Source organism: Hylobates moloch, unplaced genomic scaffold (assembly GCF_009828535.3).
Source record: "Hylobates moloch isolate HMO894 unplaced genomic scaffold, HMol_V3 SCAFFOLD_7, whole genome shotgun sequence".
NCBI lineage: Eukaryota > Metazoa > Chordata > Mammalia > Primates > Hylobatidae > Hylobates > Hylobates moloch.
The window spans coordinates 62,215,338-62,238,468 of NW_026652282.1; the positions used below are offsets into that span (position 1 = coordinate 62,215,338).

General features: G+C 37.6%; 1 protein-coding gene and 1 pseudogene across 1 annotated transcript in view; both read right to left on the reverse strand.

Annotated features, from left to right (window-relative positions):
• The window catches only part of ZDHHC15 (zinc finger DHHC-type palmitoyltransferase 15), a 140,092-nt gene that overhangs the window by 17,848 nt on the left and 99,113 nt on the right, over positions 1–23,131 (reverse strand). Inside the window, exons 5-11 of the mRNA XM_058441326.1 lie at positions 18,818–18,887; positions 17,352–17,384; positions 16,482–16,602; positions 12,059–12,191; positions 9,496–9,622; positions 4,708–4,811; positions 1,325–1,390 (exon numbers count right to left, since the gene is read on the reverse strand). Coding sequence (XP_058297309.1) covers positions 1,325–1,390; positions 4,708–4,811; positions 9,496–9,622; positions 12,059–12,191; positions 16,482–16,602; positions 17,352–17,384; positions 18,818–18,887 — 654 coding nt within the window. The remainder of the gene's footprint in view (positions 1–1,324; positions 1,391–4,707; positions 4,812–9,495; positions 9,623–12,058; positions 12,192–16,481; positions 16,603–17,351; positions 17,385–18,817; positions 18,888–23,131) is intronic.
• On the reverse strand, positions 8,483–8,638 carry LOC116812405 (U2 spliceosomal RNA; annotated as a pseudogene).

Below are 23,131 nucleotides of genomic sequence, written 5' to 3' on the forward strand. Positions count from 1 at the left end.
ATTCATTTCATTCATTTCATCTTCCATCAGCGATACCCTTTCTTCCAGTTGATCGCATCTGCTACTGAGGCTTCTGCAATCTTTGCGTAGTTCTCAAAACTTGGCTTTCAGCTCCATCAGCTCCTTTAAGCTCTTCTCTCCATTGGTTCTTCTAGTTATCCATTCTTCTAATTTTTTTTCAAAGTTTTTAACTTCTTTGCTATCGTTTTGAATTTCCTCCCATAGCTCCGATTAGTTTGATCGTCTGAAGCCTTCTTCTGTCAACTTGTCAAAGTCATCCTCCATCCAGCTTTGTTCTGTTGCTGGTGAGGAACTGCGTTCCTTTGGAGGAGGAGAGGTGCTCTGCTTTTTAGAGTTTCCAGTTTTTCTGCTCTGTTTTTTCCCCATCTTTGTGGTTTTATCTGATTTTGGTCTTTGATGATGGTGATGTACAGATGGGTTTTTGGTGTGGATGTCCTTTCTGTTTGTTAGTTTTCCTTCTACCAGACAGGACCCTCAGCTGCAGGTCTGTTGGAGTTTACTAGAGGCCCACTCCAGACCCTGTTTGGCTGGGTGTCAGCAGCGGTGGCTGCAGAACAGCGGATTTTCATGAGACCACAAATTCAGCTGTCTGATAGTTCCTCTGGAAGTTTTGTCTCAGAGGAGTACCCGGCCGAGTGAGGTGTCAGTCTTTCCCTACTGGGGGGATGCCTCCTAGTTAGGCTGCTCGGGGTGAGGGACCCACTTTAGGAGGCAGTCTGTCCGTTCTCAGATCTCCAGCTGCGTGCTGGGAGAACCACTACTCTCTTCAAAGCAGTGAGACAGGGACATTTAAGTCTGTGGCGGTTCCTGCTGACTTTTTGTTTGTCTGTGCCCTGCCCCCAGAGGTGGAGCCTACAGAGGCAGGCAGGCCTCCTTGAGCTGTGGTGGGCTCCACCCAGTTCAAGCTTCCTGGCTGCTTTTTTTACCTAAGCAAGCCTGGGCAATGGCGGGCGCCCCTCCCCCAGTCTCATTGCCGCCTTGCAGCTTGATCTCAGGCTGCTGTGCTAGCAATCAGCGAGACTCCGTGGGCATAGGACCCTCCGAGCCAGGTGCGGGACACAATCTCCTAGTGTGCCGTTTTCCAGGCCCGTTGGAAAAGCGCAGTATTAGGGTGCGACTGACCTGATATTCCAGGTGCCGTCTGTTATGCCTTTCTTTGACTAGGAAAGGGAACTCCCTGACCCCTTGCACTTCCCGAGTGAGGCAATGCCTCGCCCTGCTTCAGCTCGTGCACAGTGTGCTGCACCAACTGTCCTGCACCCACTGTTTGGCACTCCCTAGTGAGATGAAACCGGTACCTCAAGCAGAAATGCAGAAATCACCCGTCTTCTGTGCCGCTCAGGCTGGGAGCTGGAGACCGGAGCTCTTCCTATTCCAAAAATATTTTTAAAACCACAGTGCAATTTTGAGTTCCTAGATTATTTGTGTTAATAATTTCAGGTAAAATAAGTATGGTTTCCTCATAGTGATACATCCAAAATTTAAAAAAAAAGAAACAAGAAACTGGAATTTTGAAATCTTAAAAAAATGAAAATGCAACTTACAGAATGAGAAAAAATATTTGCAAACTATATCTCTGATAAGGGGTTCATATCCAAAATATATGAAGAACTTGTCCAACTCAATGGCAAAAAAACGAATAAACAGATTAAACAGCAGGTGAAGGACCTGAATAGACATTTCTCAAAAGAAGACTTTCAAATGTCCAACAGGTATGTGAAAGGATGCTCAGCATCACCAATGTTTATGGAAATGCAGATCAAAACCACCATGAGATATCACCTTCCACCAGTTAGGTCATTCTCAAAAAGTCAAAAGATAACTAACGTTGGTGAAGATGTGGAGAAAAGGGAATCCTTATCTATTGTTGAGGGAATTTGAATTGATATCGCCATTACAGAAAACAGTAGGGGAGGTTCTTCAAAAATTGAAAAATAGAACTACTATATGATCTGGCAATCCCCCTTCTGTGTATATATCCAATAAAATAAAGTCAGTACCTCATAGAGATATCTGCACTCCCATGTTTACCACAGCATTATTCACCGTAACTAAGCCATGGAAACACAGTCTCGCTCTGTTGCACAGGCTGGAGTGCAGTGGCATGATCTTGGCTCACTGCAAGCTCTGCCTCCCATGTTCACGCCATTCTCCTGCCTCAGCCTCCCAAGTATCTGGGACTACAGGTGCCCGCCACCACGCCCAGCTATTTTTTTTTGTATTTTTATTAGAGAAGGGGTTTCACCATGTTAGCCAGGATGGTCTTGATCTCCTGACCTTGTGATCTGCCTGCCTCGGCCTCCCAAAGTGCCGAGATTACAGGTGTGAGCCACCGCGCCCAGCCAAATGTTTGTTTTATATTATGCAATGCACAAGTACATTTTTTTTTGAGACGGAGTCTCACTCTGTCACCCAGGCTAGAGTGCAGTGGCATGATCTCAGCTCACTGCAACCTCTGTCTCCCGGGTTCAAGCGATTCTCCTGTGTCAGCCTCCCGAGTATCTGGGATTACAGGTGCGTGTCATCACACCTGGCTATTTTTTTTAATACTTTTTTAGTAGAGATGGGGTTTTGCCATGTTGGCCAGGCTGGTCTCAAACTTCTCACTTCAGGTGATCCGCCTGCCTCGGCCTCCCAAAGTGCTGGGATTACAAGTGTGAGCTACAGCACCCGGCCATACAAGTACATTTATACTAAACGAAATGTTATATTTTGGGCTAGGAATAAAAATTCCACTTGATTCCTAAAAGAAATTAAGTTAAATACACACATGTAATTTCAACTTACAGCACCTTTCCTAGGAATCTAAGTTGTTAAAAATGTAAGAGCTGTTTGTATATGACAGTTATGCACAGAAAATGGGAGCAACTGAAGTTAACATAGAATCAACCTAACAAATAACACAGCATGAGAACTTGCATTAGATACTAGAATGGGTTACAAAGGAGGATTGTGGAGTCTCCTTCAATGAACTTAAACAAAACCCCTCAGCTAACTAAGATGGCATAGTTGTCTTGCTAAAGCTAAAGGCACCTTACAGTTTATGATTTTATGATTATGTAAGAAGCAGTTGAATGCTTCAGATAACTAAATGGCATGCAATCACAGCACTGTGTCTCATATGTACTTGTCCAAAGGAGAGACCTAGCATTGTAGTGGAAAAAAACTAGGATTTGGAATCAAGATACCTTGACATGTGAGATTAACATGTCTCAATTTTAGTTCCTTAATTATAAAATACGGATGCTATTAATAACACTGCCTATCTAACCTGAAAGTTGTGAGGGTCAAAGGATATGAAGAAAAAGTATGGGAAAGCACTTTGTAAACTATAAAATAACATACTAATTTTTAATGATTGAATATTTTTGAAAAGGTCTGGAATTGGAGACTGCTTCAAAAAATAACCTCTTTATGATGTGATGCTATATCTACATTTAAAGTATTCCACTTGCCAACACAAAGCTCAGATATGAATAGTTTTTCCATTGTGAATTATTTCAAACCAGGTAAAGACCTGATAAGTATTTGGCTTCTATTAGAGTTTGGGTTTAATACCAAAATAAGAGTTGTTATAACTTGTGACTGCTGTAAGTAAAAGTCAGTTCAGAAAGACTGAAGACTGAAGGAAGATAGGTCAAAATATAGTCAATTTTCCAATAGTCAGCAGGAGGAAGTAAGGGAGTTGCCCTTGTAAGTTCTTTGGGATGGGCAATAACTGTTTTCTTTTTTATATATGGATTTGTGGCTGTTTTGTATTCCTTGGGCCTAGTAACATGCTTTTCTCTAAAACTAGATTTCCTGGTAATCAGGGCCTGGATAACCCAATTGGGTAAAAAATTAGAAAGGCTTGCTCTCTACCGCTCCTCCCACTTCAATGCTTTTCCATGTCTTCATTTAGCCTCCTTCACCCCAGGTACAGTTTGTGATAGCTACCATAAGTTCCTACTCAAAATTGCTGCCAGCTACTGCATTATTGGGAACAGTAGCCTAAACTACTTTCTAATGGCTGGTATTAGCAACATAAGTAAATGTTGGAGACACAAAAGTAGGCACAGCAACAGGTGGAGACAAGGAATAGGGCTGGCAATGGGGATACATTATATGAGAACTCAACTTTTAGCTCTTTACAAAATGCCTTAGGATGACCCAGTGACCTGGTAGGAGGAAGTTGAAGCTTATTTTCCTTTGCTCCTCTTCCTTTTAGAAAAGTAGACTACATGCATGTGTAGGCTTGCCCCATTACTGTCTTAGTTTTTAGTGTATTTAAACCATCCTAAAAAGAGAGTGAGTATAGGATTTTAAAGAAAATTTAATGAATGTGAATGAAAGAGGATGGAGAAAGGTGAAATGTTGCCCATTGATTAAACTGAACTCCACATTCAAGCAAAGCACTACAAGTGACTACCCAGCAGGATTGTTTAGAAATCCATATATATCCAGATGTGTATCTGACTGGTGATATAAATCACGGAATCACAAAGCTGGTAAGGAGCCTCCCAAGCTGCAATCTAATCTTATCTAAAGTACCCATGGTTATTAAACAAATTTGGCCATACTTGCTCTCCACCATCCAAAGGACACTTATGATGTTGACATGCTTATAAAATCTTTCTGGACACTATTTACTCACCACATTACATTGGTTGTATTAATGTGGACTTCATAGTCTTTGACCCTACTTACCTTGGTTGTCATCCTCATTGTCTTCCCAGGGTTCTTCATTTGCTAGCAGTGGGTTCTGTGACTCATTCATAGACCTCATAGGGAAGGAGTGTCCATCACCAGGGCTGGTGGGAAAAGAAAGGCAGTGAGCTATTGCAGCTGACATAGACTTTTGTGAAGGTTATAATCCTCCTAAAAACAAGAGGGGGGTTGTTAGGCATATTTAGTCTTATTGTCTAAAGCCATGGTGGAATGGGCTCTTACAATAGCATTATTTAGTTGCTATATTGCTCTTGATTTCCATATCTTATTTGTGTGTCTGCATCAGTGTTAACTTCTTGTTTGTAAGCAACTCCATAGTTTGCTTCCCAAAATGCCCAGTATGGCAATATGCACGCACAGCAAGCTTCATACATATCACTTAATGATGATGATACCAATTTATATTCAATTATCTTACTGCTTTGATTCTAAGTTTTCAAGAAAGATGACTAGTCTCTGAAACATCGAATACAGTGGAGATAAGCTGGTGTGAATTGGTGAAAGACAATGCCCGAATGCACTGTTATTTATTTGGTTTGCATGGCAGAAAGGTTATTAGGAACTAGGGGAAAGAGCCAGAGTGAGCCATCTCTAGACTGCAGATTTTCGGGGCAATTATCCACATTTGGGGTCTCGCTTTGTGGCTACCTGTGGTAAGCTAGGGTCAACTCCCTGGTTTAATTTCTGGCTACTAACAGATGGGATGCATTGGAGGGAACTGAGCTGGCCCTGGCTAGAAGAGGATACAGTTTGAACATTTCAGTTTAGGTATCTGAATGCATTCCACATTTGAGTCTGAATGACTTTTGATGTTACCTATGCCTTTTCTCCTGTTCATATATGTGGTAAATTGAAAGTTGACAGATTTTATTGATAGCACTCTAAAGAGAATGTAAGTGTACTGATTATAAATGAATGGGCTTTGATTTTTGGTTTTGTTCTTTATTCCAGAGAAGATTGATTTTACACCTCCCTTTGATGTGGTGAAGATGTGTGGATATTTGTGTATGTGAGTATGTGAATAAGGTATAGGTAATATCTAGTAACAGTTATTAATCAATATTACCCACTGACATAGTTTTGCCTTGTGATTTATAGACAGGTTAGTTGGATACACCACATCTCTGAAATACATGAGTCTTTAGAATACTAACTGCTACACAGAAGTATCAAGGCAATCAATCAAGGAGAAATTTTTCCATAATTACCACCCTACCCCCAACAAAGTTTCCTCAACTAAGTCAACATGCATGTATCCCTGTCTAAGGAGGGGACTGAAAAGTGGCTGCAAGAAGGCTACAAGCAAGCTCTGCTATAGAACTAGTTTAGCTGATGGTGGTTCAATCTGGTTCACAAAGTCATTCAGAGAACACAAGCTTGACTGTTTATTTCTCATCCACTACTTTCCCTGCATAATTGTTGCAGTTCTAAGAATGACCTACAACCTCAAATTAAACTATACTACAAGGCTACAGTAACAAAAATAGCATGGTACTGATACGAAGACAGATATATAGACCAATGGAACAGAACAGAGGCCTCAGAAATAACGTCACACATCTACAACCATCTGACCTTTGACAAACCTGACAAAAACAAGCAATGGGGAAAGGATTCTCTATTTAACAAATGGTGTTGGGAAAACTGGCTAGCCATATACAGAAAGCTGAAACTGGATCCCTTCCTTACACGTTATACAAAAATTAACTCAAGATGGATTAAAGACTTAAATGTAAGACATAAAACCATAAAAACCTTAGAAGAAAACCTAGGCAATACCATTAGGACATAGACATGGGCAAAGACTTCATGAACAGAACATCAAAAGCAATGGCAACAAAAGCCAAAATTGACAAATGGGATTTGATTATACTAAAGAGTTTCTGCACAGCAAAAGAAACTGTCATTAGAGTGAAGAAGCAACCTATAGAATGGGAGACAATTTTTGCAATCTATCCATCTGACAAAGGGCTAATATCCAGAATCTACAAATAACTTAAACATATTTACAAGAAAAAAACAAACAACCCCATCAAAAGAAACTACCATCAGACTGAACAGACAACCTACAGAATGGGAGAAAATTTTTGCAATCTACTCATCTGAAAAAGGGCTGATATCCAGAATCTACAATGAACTCAAACAAATTTACAAGAAAAAAACAAAGAACCCCATCAAAAAGTAGGCAAAGGATATGAACAGACACTTCTCAAAAGAAGACATTTATGCAGCCAAAAGACACATGAAAAAATGCTCATCATCACTGCATCAAAGAAATGCAAATCAAAACCACAGTGAGTACTGTCTCACACCAGTTAGAATGGTGGTCATTAAAAAGTCAGGAAAAAACAGGTGCTGGAGAAGATGTGGAGAAATAGGAACACTTTTACACTGTTGGTGGGACTATAAACTAGTTCAACTATTGTGGAAGTCAGTGTGGTGATTCCTCGGGGATCTAGAACTAGAAATAGCATTTGCCCCAGCCATCCCATTACTGGGTATATACGCAAAGGATTATAAAACATGCTGCTATAAAGACACATGCACACGTATGTTTATTGCAGCACTATTCACAATAGCAAAGACTTGGAACCAACCCAAATGTCCAACAACGATAGACTGGATTAAGAAAATGTGGCACATATACACCATGGAATACTATGCAGCCATAAAAAATGATGAGTTCACGTCCTTTGTAGGGACACAGATGAAGCTGGAAACCATCATTCTTGGCAAACTATCACAAGGACAAAAAACCAAACACTGCATGTTCTCACTTACAGGTGGGAATTGAACAATGAGAACACATGGATACAGGAAGGGGAACATCACACACTGGGGACTGTTGTGGGGTGGGGGGAGGGGGGAGGGATTGCATTAGGAGATACACCTAATGTTAAATGACGAGTTAATGGGTGCAGCACACCAACATGGCACATGTATACGTATGTAGCCAACCTGCACGTTGTGCACATGTACCCTAAAGCTTAAAGTATAATAAAAAAAAGAAAAAACCAAACAACCCCATCAAAAAAGTGGGCAAAGGATATGAACAGATACTTCTCAAAATAAGACATTTATGTGGCCAACAAACATATTTAAAAAAGCTCATTATCACTGGTCATTAGAGAAATGCAAACCAAAACCACAATGAGACACCATCTCATGTCAGTTAGAATGGCAATCATTAAAAAGTCAGGAAACAACAGATGCTGGTGAGGATATGGAGAAATGGGAACGCTTTTATACTGTTGGTGGGAGTGTAAATTAGTTCAACCACTGTGGAAGACTGTGTGGCAATTCCTCAAGGATCTAGAACTAGAAATACCATTTGACCCAGCCATCTCATTACTGGGTATATACCCAAAGGACTATAAATCATTCTACTATAAAGACACATGCACATGTATATTTATTACGGCACTGTTCACAATAGCAAAGACTTGGAACCAACCCAAAGGCCCATCAATGATAGACTGGATAAAGAAAATGTGGCACATATACACCATGGAATACTATGCAACTGTCAAAAAAATGAGTTCATGTCCTTTACAGGGACATGGATGAAGCTGGAAACCATCATTCTCAGCAAACTAACACAAGAACAGAAAACCAAACACCGCATGTTCTCACTCATAAGTGGGAGTTGATCAATGAGAACACATGGACACAGGGAGGAGAACATCACACACTGGGGACTGTCGTGGGGTGGGGAGCTAGGGGAGGGATAGCATTAGGAGAAATACCTAGATGATGGGTTGATATGCAGCAAACCATCATGGCACGTGCATACCTATGTAACAAACCTGCATGTTCTGTACATGTACCCCAGAACTTAAAGTATAATAAAAAAAGAATTAGCTACAACCTCAAATTACACTTGATCTTAGCCAAAAGGCCGAGAAGCGATGCTACAACCTCAAATTAATCTTTGTTCTTGCTTTTCATATTTTTTATTCATAAAATTAGTATTAACCACAAAATATATAAAATGGAGAAAAGATAAATAATTTCTAACACTATTGCCCTTACCATTTTTAACATTTTTTGGTATATTTCTCTTCTGCTGTTTTTATTCTATATATACTTACGTTTTTAATCACAGTGTATTGAATTTTTCATTTTTCACTTAAAATATAGTACCATTTTTAACATTTTTTGGTGTATTTCTCTTCTGCTGTTTTTCTTCTATATATACTTATGTTTTTAATCACAGTGTATTGGATTTTTCATTTTTCAGTTAAAATATAGTAAGCACTTTCCCTTTTTGTCCCTTTTTGTGACAGTCTTCATAACCATTACTTTTGATTGTATAATATTCCACACACACACACACACACATACATTTATTTATCCATTCCCATATTGTTGGATATTTAGGTTGTTTCCTAATTATTGGCTATAAATAATGCTGTGATGAACATTTTTGTGCACAGTGTGTTTCTGTCTTTAGGGTAGATTCAATTCCCAGAAATGGAATTACTGGGATGTTGGGCATGTAGATTCTTATGTTTTTTGATAGATATTACCAAATTCAGTTATAAAAGATTGGTAGTGCCACTGCACACTGCCACAAAGAAAGCATGAGAATATCTATTTTATCAGACCCTCACCTCTTTATTTGCCTTTACTAACCTAGAAATGAAGAACTTGGGGAATAGAGTTTCACACTGGACTGATACCTGCTGCATACTACAATCAAAATTGAATTTGCTGGTTTAAGGCATGGTCCAGTACTAACTTCTTCCAGTGGTAATATTTACTCACCTGGAACCAATAGGTATTAACCAGAACTTCTTCTTATCTCCAAACACCTGCTGGATATTCTTGATGAAGCCAAGATTGAACCCATTTTTCTCTGGGCCACTTGTAAACACTGGAGTGCAGAAGGCCTCTAAGACAGGGCAGGAGAGTTGAAGAAAAGAGGAAGAAAGCAATAAAGAAACAAATTTCAGCATAGTCATGATTTTACAATTCTCCATGTATGTGACTTAGTTCTATGATATCTTTTTGCTGTGGTAGCACAGACCTCTCATTTTTAGGTATTGCTAAATTACTTAGTAAAAACCAGTTTAATCACATCACACAAACTAAACTTGTTACTGCATATAAAGAATTAGAACTCTCTTTTTAAAAGACAGGGGAAACACATGGTGGTAGAAATAATTAAGCAGCCACGGGGGTAGTATGTATTTTGTACTGCTGAATTTAGAATATAGGAACAGATTTAACAGCACTTTATTTGAATCTAAGCGGCAACAACAGCCGAATGACCACCATCTTTAGAGCTGGGAAGAAAGTAATGACACATAAAGAGATGGTAATGACATTGATTTGGTTTTGAAACATTTCAAAAATGAAAGTGTTCATGCTGAAGCCTGCAGTGTAAGAAACTGAGTTTTACTTCAGATAAAATGTCAATTGGTGAGCCATAATCACTTTAAAGACTGTAAGGAATGGGACCATGTTAGTGCACATTATTTTTAGACACACATTTATCCCATTAAGCAAATGATTTCACTGTTGGACTCTAGCTGCGTCTGACTGTTTCTCATTTGTTCTTTGTTTTCAGACTCTGTTATCATGAGGTTTTTAGTGGTTTTCCACTTCGTAGCTGGTCTCTAAGCCAAATGTGCTAATCTACCACCCTAGCAACTAGGGGCTACATATATATTTGGTTAAGAAAATGGGTGCAAATACTTTATTTTTTAAAAAATAGATACAAGGTCTTATTCTGTCACCCAGGCTGGAGTACAGTGGCACAATCTTAGCTTACCGCAGCCTTAAACTCCTGGCCAGGGTCAATCAATCTTCCCATCTCAGCTTACTGAGGAGCTGCAGCCACAGGCACATGCCACCATACCCAGCTAATGATTATTATTTTAAAAATATTTTAACTATTATTTTAGGTTCAGGGTAAATGTGAAAGTTTGTTATATAGGTAAATTTGTGACTTGAGGGTTTGGTGTTTGTCATCCAGGTACTAAGCATAGTACCCGAGTGAATTTTTTTTTCTGAACCCCTCCCTCCTCCCATACTCCTTCCTCAAGTAGGCTCCAGTGTCTGTTGTTCCATTCTTTGTGTTTATGTGTACTCAGTCTTTAGCTCCCACTTATAAGTGAGAACATGAAGTATTTGATTTTCTGTTCCTGAGTTAGTTCACTTAGGATAATGGCTTCAAGCTTCATTTTTGTTGCTGCAAAGGACAGGATCTCGTTCTTTGTTATGGCTGCGTAGCATTCCATGGTGTATATGTACCACATTTTCTTTATCTAGTTTGCCATTGATGGACCTTTAGGTTGATTCCATGGCTTTGCTATTGTGAATAGTCACCCAGCTAATTATTTTTATTTTTATTTGTAGAGATGGGGTTTTGTTATGTTGCCCAGGCTGGTCTCAAACTCCTCAGCTCAAGTGATTCTCCTGCCTTGGCCTTCCAAAGTGCTAGGAATACAGGAGTGAGCCATCATGCATGGCCAATAGATACAAATACTTTCTTAGCTGTTAGCATTATTGGCAAACAAATTCCCAATGTGTAGTAGCTTTTGCACTAAACTTTTCTCAAATCTATCCTAGCTAAACATTCAACATTCAAAACTTGGACACTGTCCTCACTCCTCATGTACTGATTTGTATACAATGTAAATACTTATTTCACCATAGATGAAATAAAATGTACTGGAATCCATCAGAAATACAGTTTTCCATATATTAGCCTATAGACTAACCGACAGAAAATATGTTCATTTATTTTACTCATTTTCTAGAGAATCATTTGTTCAATGTATTTATTTCATTCCCACAGTACCTAAACAGCCCCTTGATGATTGCAGATATTTACTGATTTTTTTTTGTTTGTTTCTCAAGACTTTTGGATTCTTGTTGCAGTTGGTTTGTATTTTTTCTCAGGGCTCTGTTTTTAGATGTGCATAATAAATTAGATTCTACTATCTTTATCAACCTTTACTTCTCCCTTCTGACATCCCCTTCTGTACTGATTCTTTCTTTAATTTCCTCATGTGAACACCTTTTAGAAATCTTCTGAGCTATTAACCTTGGGAGCTATTACCCAGTATGCACTATAAAGAACAATGGCCATTTTTGTTTCTGTGTGGGGTTTCATTAAAAAATATTCTCATAATTAGCCTATAAGCGTCATTCACTATGCCTTTCTATTTTGGTAAAATGTATTTTCATCTGTCTCAGTCTGGGGATAGAGGGATGTCACTGCAGCTAAAATGCTTCACTGGAAGTTTTAATTGGGAACAATCCACAGGTCCCTCTGATACACATTAATATGTTTTTTCCTAATCTTAATATTCAGTCTTACCTAAGGTGGTTTTGTTTCTGCTGACAAGCCAACAATGGTAACCAAAGAGAATCACAAGGCTGACAAAAAACATGCAGGCCACAAAGAGAAGAAAAAGGACATGGAACTTAGAGCGAACACTGGGTAATTCCCCCTAGAAAAGAAATAATAAACAAGCAAAAGATTAAAGTGGAAAAGGATGGCTAGTTTTTCTAAATATATAGGTTAGTAGTTTTCACATGTATAAAGTGTCTAGCTGTAATTTAAAAAATAGATTCTGTAAAATTTTTATAATATGGTTCTTTCTGTTAATGATGATACCTGTGAGTGTGCTCTCAGCCTACAAAGCCTAAAATGGATCCTTGCTTAAGTGCAGTTCAGTGTAAAATAGAGTATCTTAAGTATCAATTATAAAAGGGTAATGTGAAAAGGGTATTCTCGGGCCATAATTGGTATGCAACCGCTTACAGCTTGTAGTCAATTTAGTTTGAGATCTTGAAGTCATATGCCTTATCCTCTTGTCTCAGGGTAAGTTATTCTGGAATTCTTTATATATCATGTTTCCTTGGGCATGTGTGTGTTGAAAATGTCACGGTGATGTATGTAAGAAGTTAAAACATATAGGTAGAATTTTAAAATGTCCTACCCATAAGTCATAACCTGATTTTAAAGTTGTTGTAGATTTTGTGTGGTTGTTTTTTATAGCTGAGTTAGAATGTGCTGATATATTATATCCTGTGAAACAGCTGTTTAGACAGTAAAAATCAAGCAGAATTTTTACAGGCAACTGTAAAAGTAGGTGGCTAAAGATTTTTATAGTTATCTAGGACATGCTATTTTCCATGTGGCACCAGCCTTTTTTTCCGACATGCAGCCTAGACCAGAATGAATGTTATAAAGTTCTGTAACATGCGCATGTAACATTTATCTTCTGAAGAGAATCTTAGAAAACATTTTCAATTTTGGAGTGAACAGTTAGGAGAATGACTATTATTTATTTCCTCCTTCCCTGTGATGATTATTGTTTCAGTGTGATGAATCACTTTGAAATATTTCCAATTGCTCTCTAGTAATAAAGTTAAATGTGATTCTTAAGTGGACCTTAACTTCTGAATGATCTAGTTCTACTCCAATTTGGAAGGAGAAAGTTAAGGCTTGGCAACACTTGGCAAGTTCAGATAGTACAGATTTTTTTCTTCTCTGAGATAATATTTTTATTCATTTTTATGTATGGAAATATTGGGAATCTTCCAGGTTGTATACTGAAAGATGAAGATAAGGATGCTTCCCCTTATCTTCAGCCAGTCAGATGCTGTCAGCTGAGTGGGGGTCCAGGTGAAAATTGCATACGGGCAGAGGAGCCCAGCAAAGAGCTACCTCAAGAACTTCAACCTTCAAGAATATTTATCTGAAACTCTCCTTTTTGAAATGATCCCTCTACAAATTCTTGGCCTAAGCACCCAAATTGAATTAGATTGGTTTTTGTTTTATTTTGAACTTATAGAAAAGATTCCATATATTGCTTTGCAGTGGGTTTTGCCTTGACTGTGTTTTTGCTTTCACAATCTTTAGTTTTTAAAGAATGTTTTAAAAATATTTTAAAGCTCACATGTATTTTACTTATTATTGTTTCACATATAAATGGATAGTAGAAAATGGCTGGACAAGAAGGACTGATATAAAGTCAGTCCACAGTCTGTCTGGCTGAGCCCAAATCTATTCCGTCACCCCACCCAATTACTCTTAAAGAACATTTTTCTGTCTGCCAAAGCATATCTACTGTGTTGTCCCTTGACAGAGTTCTTCTTAAACTTTTTTTTTTTGTTGTTAGAAGAGGGCGATAGCCCTATTTCAAAAATACCTTCTCAGGAGATAACCAAGCTAAATCACTCAAAGTAATAGCCATCAGAGAGAGATCAGATGAATACTGGCAGAATAATGCTATTATCTTGATTCTAAAATAATTCATAGCTCTGTGAGGAGATCCATGGCCCAATATGTGAGGAATGTATTACTATTTTTTGCATAAAGAAAAGCTGAATCTCTTATCAAAGTAGCTATTGCTTAATATAGAGAAGAGAGAAATAATCTGTTGGTCTTCTGAATTCTTTATTCCCATGGAGCTAGAGCTCTCCACAGCAGAGCCATAATGGGCGGTAGGACATGGTATAGTGTGTAAGTTCACGGGGCTTAGGGTCAGACTTAGGTGAAAGTCCTAACTTTGGAAATTTACAAGCTGGGTGATCATAGACAAGTCACTTAACTACTATGAGCCTCAGTTTTTATCATCTTTGAATAAGACTAATAATTCATGCTTTGCCTACTTCACAGAGTTGTGGTAAGGATCAGATGAGATACGGGGTATGAAAGTGCTTCAAAAACTGTAAAGTACCATACAAATGAAGGTTGCTATTGATAGGAGCACAGCTTGTCTCCTTGATACACAACTTTCAAAATATATGGCAGTGTTTACTTTTTATTTTAAGGGGATATTCAATTTAAACAGAGAAAGCCATCCCTAAACTACACTAAAGTGTTATCTGGCTAAAGAGATTGCCAGGAAGCATTTCTCTGAACTGTCAATGCCCTTTTCATTTTAGGACAAGCCAGGACAGATTTCCTTTCCTCTCATCTGTGACGCATGAGCTAGCCTACTGTGGAGAAAAAAAATGAAGGAATAGAAAGAGAACAAGGTTATGTTCACTCTTGGTATTACTTGTGAATACTGGCACATTTCTGATGATTAATTCATATCCAAATATTATGTTTCAAGAATGAAAAAAGCATATAGCACCTGGCTGGCATTGTGATATTTGATTATTGCCTGACTAGGTGGGCTAAAGGCAAAATGTGTGAAATGCAATATTGTTTATTTTGTTACAAGGGTAAAAAGTGGTTCCTAAACAGTAGCCTACTGTGTTAAGCACCAAGAAAGGTCTGTAGTGAAGACCAAGGCCAACACTTTCCCTGCTGATTGGACATAGTAGATTTTCTTCACATTCAGGGTAGTAGCTCAGTATGTGGATTTTATATTTTAAAATTATTGTAACTTTATAATAATCCTGTGCTGTGGAAAGGGACAAAGCAAGAGATGATGAAGCATTTTATATTTGTAGAAAAATTTATGAAAAAGTTTTACTTCTGCATAAAGTTTTGTTTGTATCCCTGAGTTAATGATTATGGCATCTACTATATAATTCATTATTCTTAAAGTTATTAAATATCTGAACAGATTAAGCAAGTTGAAAGGGAAATGGAAAACACACATCACTATAATTTTCTACACCATCTTTTCTATATTACTAGGGATCAATGCACTGATTAATAATTTAAAGATTCTTGGCTACTTAGGTTCCTATTGCCTTATCCGTCTCCTTTTTTCTTCAGTTTATTATAATCTATATTCTGGTCACTGAATTCATGTTCTTTCTCTATGGCTTTATGTCTCCATTTGAGGTGAGATATTCCTGTTATATAGGCTTTTGTGCAATCCCTAAATAACTAGTAGCTCTGTCCACATCTGTCTTTTGATATTCAGGTTCAGTTTGGACAGCCTTCATCATGGATGTCTTAGTAATTGTACTGGAGTTGTGGGGAAGGGGTATCTCCTGGAGTCCACTAGTGTGACATTTAAAAAGAACATATTTCACTATACTTCTGCCAGACCTTGTACACATATGTAAATTTAAAAATCTGCCTTAAGTTTGTTTTTCTTTTTTGGAAGTAGTTGGATATGATTGATATCTTCAAGTAGATGAAAGAACTTTTTTTTTTGAGATTTCATTATAATTATTAGAATCACATTTTGAAAGGTAAAGCACTTTCAACATCTGTTTCATTTTATCTTGGCAATGAGCCAGTGAAGCAGGTAAGAGATCCAGTATTAGATCCCAATTCTCCTAATTGCTAACCCAGTGTTTGTCAAACAAAGTTAAACAAAACAAAAAACCCCTCCCTATTATGTGAGATAAGTCAGTATATCTTTCTGTTTAGTAGGAATTCTGCAACTCTCCTTTGAATAGGGAATTAGGAAGTATTCTCTAACAACAGGGGAGTGATTTGTTAGCCTTTTTCTTAGAAAACTAGGGATTTAAAATTAGTTTCAACATTTTTCAAATCTATAACTGGTAAGAAGTGGAACTTTAAAACTCAACTGGAGAAATACATTGTAAAGAATCAGTAGGAGTCAAGAGATTAGGTACCCAAAGGCCTTAGCAAGATTCTCGTGTATGACAGAAACTTGTTTAACTAGAATCTTTAAATAACAGCTTCCTAAATCTCAGAGTATTCAGTATGGAAAACCTGTTTTTAATGCCTTCTCTTCCAGTTACTTCAACAGTATTAGCTATTTAAAAATGTAAAAAGATAGAGGGTGAACAATGTCACAAGTTGGAGTGGGTGTGCATTTGTTCTAGGGGGACCCTTCAAGATATTTTTAACTTACTCTCCAGTATTTGATGAAATAGCTGAAGACTGTTGTAGCAATGTACAGGCAGTAGAGAACAGAGTAAGCTAAGAATTGAAGGAAGAATTTGTAGTTGGAAAATCCAATGCAGTTATTAACCCTAAAAAAAAAGAAAAACTAATTTGAAATCAGGACCTCTTGATTGAGAGCACACTGATACATAAGTGAACTAAGCAATGGAATCATGCTAGTTCTGCTGCTTCATTATGTGTCATGTAAAAGCCCAATAGAGATAGAAGTCTCTTAATAAGAACAGACTGGAAAAAACAAGTTCATGTCTCACTTGTTTCTTCTTTCATTTATAGGCACAGAAACACCTGGCCTGCCTAATAGCTCTGGACTGGTTCCTGACACATCCAAGCAAACCTGGATCCTGGTTGCTAAAAATGTATTACAGTTTTAGCAGCTACATTTGGTACAGTTGTGGCATGTTCTTTTTGTAGTCAGGTGATTTCAGACTAGCCCGCAGGGTCTGATATACAAAATTTGGAAAATTGCTGAATTTAACATTCTAGAACATTTTAAACATCAAGCCAACTAGAAACAGAACTGAATTGTGTAATGTTAAAAGGAGAAATGTTTGTGCTGTATTTCATTACTATGCTCAATTGCTAAAGTTAATGAATAGGAGACCATTAGCTTTGTAACTCCAGGAATTCACTACCATACCCTTGGTGTTATATTTTTTCTTTATTTAAAATGTTACCCCTCCCTTGTCCCCTACAGAAATATAAAACCCAGTGAATTATGGCGGCAGAAACAGGCATGTGACAACTATGCTTAGAAAAGTGCATATAATTGAGCAACTCTGACCCTTTTAGAGGAGAGAAATGAATCAAACAGACATACCAAGGGCAGTGATGATCCATTTTTAACACACACCTACGAAGGGGACAAAATACAGTGTGATAAGTGAGGCCATGGAAATGAAGCAACATCTCATAATTAAACTCAAGGTTTCACCAGTATTTTTACATGGTTCTAATAACACCCATTCTCAGATTTCCACTATAGTGACTCCAAAACTGTGGCCCTCAGTTATTCCTAGGATGAGGTAATCACAACAACACTTTATGGGATCATGCCAGCAGCAAGTTATATGCTTATAAGTCCAACCTTTCAAAGGGATTGGAAACTCCAGATTATTAATACAGAGGAAAGGTCCAAGATGTCTCCTATCATTTTATTCAATACTTAGTTTAATAAAAATACAGAAGAAAATATATGGCTATAGCCTCTATCTGAATCAAGGGTAAGAAAAATATGGGAGGAATAAGTACTCAAGAGAAAAGGCATTACATGTATCAATATAAAAATGGGGTTTACAAAGCTGGAACAATTTGGGCAACAAAAAAGTAGTATTGGGTTATAATGCAAAATGTAAAATGAATATTTATGCTTTCATACTGATATAAATAAATGAAGAGAAGAGATAAATGTCCCAAGCAAAATAACTTGAAATAATTTGTGTAGATACTCCACCTTCAAGGATGGAGGGCATAGTGTTGGCTGTGCAGAGTGACTTCCTTTCAAAGAGTAAAGCATAGAAAGGAAGAACAATTTTACAGTGGTGAAACCTGACATACTACCTCAGCCAGATGATCAAAATTAACCTTTCAGTGATAAGTCATGTTTATAGGTACCCTTAATATGATTTAATGAGAATGGCACCTTACTCTATCGTCTTCCTCCCCAAATCATATTATCCCAGTCTAACAATGATGAGGAAATCATCAAACAAATCTCAATCAAGGGACACTCTATGACCTACTTGACCATTAATCCTAAATACTGTCAAGGTTATCAAAAACAAGTCTGGGAAACTGCCACAGCTAAGAGAAGCTAAGGAGATGAGACATTACTATTAAATATAATGTAGTATCCTGGATGGGATCCTGGAACAGATAAAGGACATTATGGAAAAACTGAGGAAATCTAAATATAGACTTCAGTTAAAAATAATGTATCAGTATTAGTTCATTAATTGTAACAAATGTATCATACAAATATAAGATGTTAACAACAAGGGAAACTGGGTGTGAGACATATAAGAACTATCTTCACAATAAATCTGTAAGTCTAAAACTGTCCACAAATAAAATGTTTATTTTTAAAATGTGGTCTTACTTCTCTTACTTATCTTTAGAGTAGCTTGGATCATCATCATCCATGTGAGGGGTTTTGGCATATGCTCATTATAATTGAAAGGAAATGCTCTTATCTAGGTATGCTTACATGTTAGGATCAGTCATTTTGTTGTCTAGGAAACTTTCAGTGGCCAAGCCCAGCACAGGAGAAATATGGCCATCACTTACATAGCACAGACAGAGCAGTGGTGGCAGCGGTCTGGCTTGATCAGATGACACCGGTCACAGAATCGTACAGCTATAAAAAAAATAAGGTGGTTAGCACTTGTTAGGGCTCAATATAAGACCTTATATCTTACTAGCTTGTCTGGATGACTTGTTATGCACTGATTATAGATAGTCAAACTCATCTCAAGTTACCAAGCAAAAGGCAGACTACATAAGAGAATTGGGGTTATATTCTTTTCCTTGTTGCCTCCAATTTTGAAAGCACTTTTGGGGGCTGAAAGGAACAGGAAAAGTTTCTTATCTGGATATCTGTCATAAGATCTTTCATTATAAACAAACTATACTATCAAATGCTTGAGGGATCTTGAAAAACCATTTAGCCTCTATTTACCCCCAACTTATTTTCAGAATAAGGATTCATAGTTTATCTCCTGTCTCCAGAGGTTGGATTGTATGTGGTGGATAGCACTCCTAAAACACGGTAAAGAGAGTGGTTTCTAGAATAATAATTTGGGGAACAGAAGAGACATTCTAGAACAATTAGTTTAATTGACCATTTCACAGATAAAGGAAGTAAAGATCTGGGTCATATCAAGTGATTTGCCCAGGGTCACACAGCAAGTTGCTGGCAGGGCTGTGACCTGTACAGTTTTGATGACTTCTTATTTTAGGATTCTTTTAACTCTGAAAGTCTAATATAAAAAATCATTCCTCCTTCCCTCCCTCCCTCCCTCTCCTTCCTTCCTTCCTTCCTTCCTTCCTTCCTTCCTTCCTTCCTTCCTTTTCCTTTAGATGAAAGGTATTTTACTTTCCCTCTCATTTTCTAGATGTTCATTGATAGAGTATGACTGTGTTTAATGTGATTATTAAGTATAAAAACTAAAATGATGAATAATTTGAACTAATATAATAATTTCATCTAAAGTGTACATTAAGCACATATTACTGATCCAACACAATAGACAGTTAATTCAGCAGAGATTTGTGTTCACTTCCACTAATGGAAGTATGTGAGTGACTAAAGTTGTGGGTATAATTGAGTCAAATAGGAAGGGAGAAGAACATGCATATCTGGGTCCTTTTGCATATTTTAAAATATACTGTCAATGCTCCTATCCTCATTTAAGCCACATTGTCTCTTAGCTAGTTGACTGCAATATCTGTGTAACTTATCACTCTGCTTTCATACTTGCCCCTCAAAAGACCTACTATACAGAGTAGCTGGGTGATCTGTCAAAATCTACATCAGATCTGGTGTAGTGGCTCATGTCTATAATCCCAGCACTTTGAGAGACTGAGGCACAACTATTGCTTGAGACCAGGAGTTCCAGACCAGCTTGGGCAACATAGTGAGACCCTGTCTCTACAAAAAATAAAATAAAATAAATTAGCCAGGCATGGTGGTGTGCACTTGTGGCCTCAGCTACTTGGGAGGACGAGGTGGGAGGATTGCTAGAGCCCAGGAGTTCGAGGCTGCAGTGATCCATGAATGAACCACTGTACTCCAGCCTGGGCGATAGAGCAAGATCCTGTTTCTAAAAATAAAAAAATAAAATGTAAATCAGATCATATCACTCTCCACTTAAAACTCTCAATGGATTTCCAACACCTTCAGAATAAAATCCAAACTCCTTACCATGGCCTGTATCATCTAGCCTCTGCCTATCTCTTCAAATGAATCTTGTATAACTCTCCTCATACTATGTTCCAGTGAAACTGGCTGCCTATTTGCTCTTGAAATCAAGCTTGCTCCTGTTTCAGGGCTTTTGTGCTTGCAGTTCTTTTTGCCTGGGATAATCATCCCTCTGCTCCTTTTGGTATGATGGTTAATTTTACTTTTTTTTATTTCAATAGGTTTTTGGGGGAACAGGTGGTGTTTGGTTACATGGATAAGTTGTTTAGTGGTGATTTCTGAGATTTTGGTGCACCCATCATCTAAGCCGTATACACTGTACTCAACGTGTAGTCTGTTATCCCTTGCCACCCCCTACCCTTTCCCCTGAGTCCCCAGAGTCCACTATATCATTCTTAGGCTTTTGCATCCTCATAGCTTAGCTCTCACTCATAAGTGAAAACATATGATATTAGGTTTTCCACTCCTGAGTTACTTTACATAGAATAATGGTCTCCAACTCCATCCAGGTTGCTGAGAATGCCATGATTTTGTTCCCTTTTAATGGCCGAGTAGTGTATGTATATATATGTATGTATATATATAACATTTTCTTTATCCACTCATTGATTGGTTTGGGCTGGTTCCATATTTTTGTAATTTGTAATTGCAAACTGTGTTGCGATGAACATGCCTGTGCAAGTGTCTTTTTCATATAATGACTTCTTTTGCTCTGGGTAAATACCCAGGAGTAGGATTGCTGGATCAAATGATAGATCTACTTTAGTTCTTTAAGGAATCTCCATACTGTTTTCCATAGCAGTTGTAGTAGTTTATATTCCCACCAGGAGTGTAAAAGTGTTCCCTTTTCACCACATCAAAGCCAATGTTTATTATGCTTTGATTTTTAAATTATGGCCATTCTTGCAGGAATAAGGTGGTATTGCATTGTGGTTTTGACTTGCATTTCCCTGAAAATTAGTGATGTTGAGAATGTTTTCACGTTTGTTGGCCATTTGTGTATCTTCTTTTGAGAATTGTTTATTCAGGTCCTTAGCCCACTTTTTGATGGAATTGTTTTTTTCTTGCTGATTTGTTTGGGTTCCTTTTAGATTCTGGATATTCGTCCCTTGTCACATGCATAGTTTGTGGATATTTTTTCCCAGACTTTGGGTTGTCTGTTTACTCTGCTATTTCTTTTCCTATGCAAAAGCTTTTTAGTTTAATTAAGTCCCATCAATTTATCTTTGTTTGTATTGCATTTGCCTTTGGGTTCTTGGTCATGAACTATTTGTATAGGCCAATATCTAGCAAAGCTTTTCCAATGTTATTTTCTATAACGTTTATGGTTTCAGGTCTTAGATTTAAGTCTTTGATCCAATTTGAGTTCTGTTGATTTTTGTATATGGTGATAGATGAGGATCCAGTTTCATTCTTCTACATGTGGCTTGCCATTTATCCCAGCATCATTTGATGAATAGGGTGTCTTTCCCCACTTTATCTTTTTGTTTGCTTTGTCAAAAATCAGTTAGCTGTAAGTATTTGGGCTTATTTCTGGGTTCTCTATTCTGTTCCATTGGTCTATGCACCTATTTTTATACCTGTACCATGCTGCTTTGGTGACTATCGCCTTGTAGTATAGTTTGAAGTCAGGTAACGTGATGGCTCCAGATTTGTTTTTTGCTTACTCTTGCTTTTCCTAATGCGGGCTTTTATGGTTTCACATGAATTTTAGAATTGTTTTTTCCAGTGCTGTGAAGAATGATGATGGTAGTTTGATGGGAATTGCATTGAATTTGTATATTGCTTTTGGCAGCATGGTCATTTTCACAATATTGATTACACCCATTCATGGGCATGGGATGTGTTTCCATTTGTTTATGTTGTCTATGATTTCTTTCAGCAGTGTTTTGTAGTTTTCCTTGTAGAGGTCTTTCATGTCCTTGGTTAGGTATATTTCTAAGTTTTGTTTGTTTGTTTCTTTGTTTTCCACTATAGTAAAAGTGGTGAAGTTCTTGATTTGATTCTCAGCTTGGTTGCTGTTGGTGTATAGCACTGCTACTGATTTGTATACATTAATTTTGTAACCTGAAACTTTACTGAATTCATTGATCAGATCCAGGAGCTTTTTGGAAGAGTCTTTAGGGTTTTCTGGGTATATGATCAATTATCAGCAAACAGTGACTGTTTGACTTCCTCTTTATTCATTTGGATGTCCTTTATTTCTTTCTCTTGTCTGATCCCTCTGGCTAGGACTTCCAGTACTATGTTAGATAGAAATGGTGAAAGTGGGCATCTTTGTCTTGTTCCAGTTCTCAGGAGCAATGCTTTCAACTTTTCTCCATTCAGTATAATTTGGGTGTGGGTTTGTCATAGATGGCTTTTATTACCTTAACATATTTCCCTTCTATGCTGATTTTGCTGAGGATTTTAATCATAAAGCGATGCTGGATTTTGTCAAATGCTTTTTCTGCGTCTATTGAGATGATAATGTGATTTTTGTTTTTACTTACGTTTATGTGGTGTACCACATTTATTGACTTACCTATGTTAAAACAACCCTGAATCCATGGTATGAAACCCACTTGATGATGATGGATTATGTTTTTGATACGCTGTTGAATTTGGTTAGCTAGTATTTTGTTGAGGATTTTTGCATCTATATTCATTAGGAATATTGGTCTGTAGTTTTCTTTTTTAGC